The sequence below is a fragment of the Helianthus annuus genome, chromosome 4, assembly GCF_002127325.2.
Source record: "Helianthus annuus cultivar XRQ/B chromosome 4, HanXRQr2.0-SUNRISE, whole genome shotgun sequence".
In the NCBI taxonomy this organism is placed as follows: domain Eukaryota; kingdom Viridiplantae; phylum Streptophyta; class Magnoliopsida; order Asterales; family Asteraceae; genus Helianthus; species Helianthus annuus.
Genome location: NC_035436.2, coordinates 186,448,906 through 186,453,053, shown reverse-complemented (window position 1 = coordinate 186,453,053; position 4,148 = coordinate 186,448,906). Strand labels below are relative to the sequence as shown.

Here is a 4,148-nt window from a genome sequence, read left to right as displayed (position 1 = left end):
AAGGTAGGCTGTTGGTGCCTGAATACTCTCTGCCTAAGCCGAGTACTCCCTGAGTACTCTCAACTCTGACTAGAGAGCAGCTAACGACTTAATTAGTTTGTTTGTTAAAAGTGACCTATCAGAATTCTCAGGTATATTTTCGTTGTTTTTTTAGAAAAAAAAATTATAGATCTTCATTACCCAATAGAATTATATAAACTAAAATTCGGTGGATTGGTATATTACTTTATTACCCCGTGATAAAAGAATAATTTTTTATGGCTCACGTAAATGAAAATAATGTTTTACCTGTCCTAAATTAGGATTGTAATCGAGTCAAGCCAGGTTAAGCTTAATCTCAAACTTAAATGAACCAGCTCGGCTTGTTTAAGGTTCGAGCAAGCTCGAACCAAATCGAGTGGCTCGTTAATTGTTTTAGTTTTTAACAAACATTGAGAACATAAAAAACAAAACATAAATACTCATATATCTATGTGTATTATTTTTATTTTTTCTAATATTTTAAAGACTGAATTACATATTAAAAGTATTATATTTATAGTTTTTGCTTATTTGCTTATATTTTTATATGTTATTGATTAATTAAGCTTAAAATTGTTAGGACTTTAAACCCCTCTCACATTTTTATTTATTTTAATACATTGAAAATCAAAACTAATTAATATATATTAAATAATATAGTTTGATCCGGCTTTTGAGCTCACGAACCGAGCCCAACCTAGCTCGAGCTTGGCTCGTTTACAAATCAAGCCGACCAGAGCCGACTCATTTACAACCGAACTTTTTTTTCTAGCCGAGCTTTTTTCGAGAGTAGATTTTTTAACACATATATCCTAAATGCATGATACACGTTAGGTTGGGGTTTCTTTGTGACCTTAAATTACATGTAGTATTTAATTTAATTAAATAATATACATATCTTTTAATAAAATTAGGTAACCAATGGTATTTTGATATTAGAATTAAGGATCATGTGTTTTAAAATATTATTTTCTCTGGATGGTGTGGACATTATGTAATAATTAATCATTGTAATGTGTCATTTTGAAAAGGAAACAAGACATATTATAGTACTAAGTATTGAGGAAATTAATATTAATACAGAAAAGGCGAGTAGTTGTCTTGTAATCTAGTCCCAAAGAGGCTGGAACTCCCAAGGATTATATTTCTAATAATGCTTCGAATACCTGGCCTAGTCTACCCACGTCACAATGTCTTACTTGCCTCGCCAATACAAATATATAGATATATATACACATATATAGATTATTAAAGTTAATTAGAAAACCTGTTATGACTTATGACACAAGTACCTAAATCTACAAGCCCACAACTAACAAATAAATTAAATAATGAAATGATGTGTAACAACAAAACAAAAACCATTTGCTTCTTATCCTTACTTATTGTATCCATAAATGCCTTAATCAAAAAATTTGAATAACACTTTGCACTTCAGTTGCATATACCTTCTTTTAATATTTTCTTTTAACAAAAAGGTAAAAGTGAAAGAATAAGAAAAAAAACAATATTTTATTTATTTTACATAGAGTATATACATCCAAAATAAAATTACAATACATTAAAAGAAACCTTTAAAACATAATAACTAAAACCCAAAGTCATTAACTTAATTGGCACACTGTCTAGTCCCTTTTTTTCCTTCGTTTCATATTATGTTTTTCTAGACCTCACGATTAAGTGTGGTGGACCTTGGTCTCGATCGCAAGGTAACACAAAGTGGGTTCGCCATTTCGCAAGACAACTTCAACACCTCTGACAAGTCGACATCGTACCCATCGCACCTCCCAAACTCAAACTCTTGCAACAACGACGCCACCCAAAAGCTAACCGTCGCCAGCCCAAGGCTCTTCCCGGGGCAACTTCGCCGACCCGACCCAAACGGAGCCAACCTCAAGTCAGATCCCATAACCGACATATCCATCAACCCTTCTGTTTTGTTCAAGAACCTCTCTGGTCGAAACTCTAGTGGGCCATTCCAGATTTGTGGGTCCCGGGTGATGGCCCACATGTTCACCATTGCAGTCGTGCCAGCTGGCACGTGATGTCCGTCGATTATCGTGTCCGTGATGGCTAGACGTGCCCACGATAACAACGGGCCTGGTGGGTGTAGCCTCAGAACTTCTCTCACCACCGCGGGTAGATAAACCAAACTAGTGATGTCGGTTTCTGTCACCGCACGCGACCTACCCACGACCCGGTCAAGCTCTTCTTGAACCTTTTGTTGTACATCAGGATGTAACACCAACCTTGCTAAGATCCACTCTATCAGCACTGCTACCGTGTCGGTTCCTCTAAATATCATTTCCTGTTGATAAAAAGTTTAACATAGGTTTATTTAAAACAATAAAAGTTACTAAATATGGCAAGGGATAATGGTACAAGACAAAACACAACCACCATAACCTAACGATCAAGTTTTTGTGCTTAATTATTATATCCTGAAAAGGCTTTCTTTGTATTTTCTTGTAATATATTTGAGGATTATTTGTTTATTACACCGTTGAATAACAACTTTTAAGATTAATTGATATTGAATATTTATATTATTTGTATATAGAATTATTGTTTTGAAAACTGGTAGAAGAATATGAGACGGTCCTGGTCCTGAAAACATTGAAAATAATATTTTCTTACCCAAAGGACCGCGATCATGTCCGGTTCGGATAACTTGTCCGACCCGTCCAGCGATAGCAAGACGTCGGTGAAGTCACTATTCACATGTGAAGGTTGATCTCGGTGTTCGTCGATGATTCGTTTCACAAACCGGTTAACTTTAGGGACAAGTTTGGAGCACCTGGACCGGACCCCTTGGAGGTCAAAATCGGACAACCAAGGAAGATGGTCAGTCCAGTTAAGCACACCCAAAAGATCATACCCTTCATCCACACGCTTCCTGAGCTCAACCGAATCAACATCGTTTGAGTCGACCCGATACTTCCTACCAAACACTGACCACATCATGTTACTCAACGAAGCTCGCTTCAACACCTCACGAACACACACGGACGAAGTTGTCTTCTTTTGGTTTTGTAACATCTCCACCATCTGAGAACAAATAACTGTCCTCTGCCGTTCAGAAACATTAATCTGCTTCGGACAGAAAAGATGAGTGGCCGCAATCCGTCGTAGCGTCCGCCAGTAAACACCATAAGGTGCAAACCCGATGGCTCGGTTAAACATCAACCTATAAGCCGACTCCTTAACCGGACGGTCAGCGAAAGCCGAACTGTTAAGAATATCTTTAGCCACCTCAGGGTTGCACGTGACCACAACACGCGTCTCGCCCAAGCTGAACGCCATTAACCGGCTCGCACCGCAATAGTTTGCGGCTGCAGCGAGCTTACGGTGGGCGAGACCGGTCATGAGGTGCATGCTACCGATGAAGGGGTAGCCTCTTGGGCCTGGGATGGTGGATTTACGGTTGGGTTTGGACCAAGCGGGCCCACCGGGTCGAGCCCATTGGAACAAGATCTTAACACAACATGCTAGAGCAAAAATGGTAATAAAGAGGAACAAGTTGATGGAATAAGTGTATTTAGATTTAGAAGCGAGTGCAAAAAGCCAGAGAGAGTCGATGTGTGTTGTTGCCATGAGTGTGAGTGTGTGTGTTTTTGGGTGTTGTTTGATGATGAAAAATGAGTGGAAAGAGTGGGTATTTATAGGAAAAAAAAGGATGAATAACCGCCGACAGTGTGATTCTTTGTAGTTCGAGGGTCAATATATCAAGGAATACCATGTTAGTTATTACTACTACCGTCATACTCGTAAAATTATTTAACCACATACACATTTTTTGTCATTATACAATTAAAATGCGTACGTCACTAGCACGCTCTCTTTTCAAATTGTTTAAATATATTTTGTTTATCCTAAATTTTGCACCGTCGTCATGTAACAACTTGGGAGGTGGTATGTTATATCAATACAAAAAAAAAATCATGATATAACTTATAAATAAATATAAAAATGAGAGGAAGGTTAATTAAGTTACTCAACATGTGTTAAAGTAAATTTATATGAAGATATAGTATTTTTTTTTTTAGATATAGAACCGTGAGAACGAAAAAAAAACTACTAGAACTTGGTCAAAAACAATTCGTAAATAAAGAAAATTTATACATGTG

General features: G+C 37.2%; 1 protein-coding gene across 1 annotated transcript; it reads right to left on the bottom strand.

Annotated features, from left to right (window-relative positions):
• Window positions 1-1,512: 1,512 nt before the first annotated feature.
• LOC110937550 (cytochrome P450 78A9) lies at window positions 1,513-3,712 on the bottom strand. Its single transcript, XM_022179980.2, has 2 exons — window positions 2,659-3,712; window positions 1,513-2,329 (listed from the first exon to the last, which is right to left on the bottom strand). Exons 1-2 carry the CDS (start codon window positions 3,613-3,615, stop codon window positions 1,685-1,687), a joined length of 1,602 nt encoding a protein of 533 aa, XP_022035672.1. The 5' UTR covers window positions 3,616-3,712; the 3' UTR covers window positions 1,513-1,684.
• Between the last annotated feature and the right edge of the window lie 436 nt (window positions 3,713-4,148).

Bases quoted from the DNA above. Each gene is read 5' to 3' on its own strand.
- LOC110937550 (XM_022179980.2), bottom strand. From the start codon at position 3,615: ATGGCAACAACACACATCGACTCTCTCTGGCTTTTTGCACTCGCTTCT. The intron at 2,330-2,658 runs GTAAGAAAATAT...TTTTATCAACAG, and splicing joins ACATGATCGCGGTCCTTTGG to GAAATGATATTTAGAGGAAC.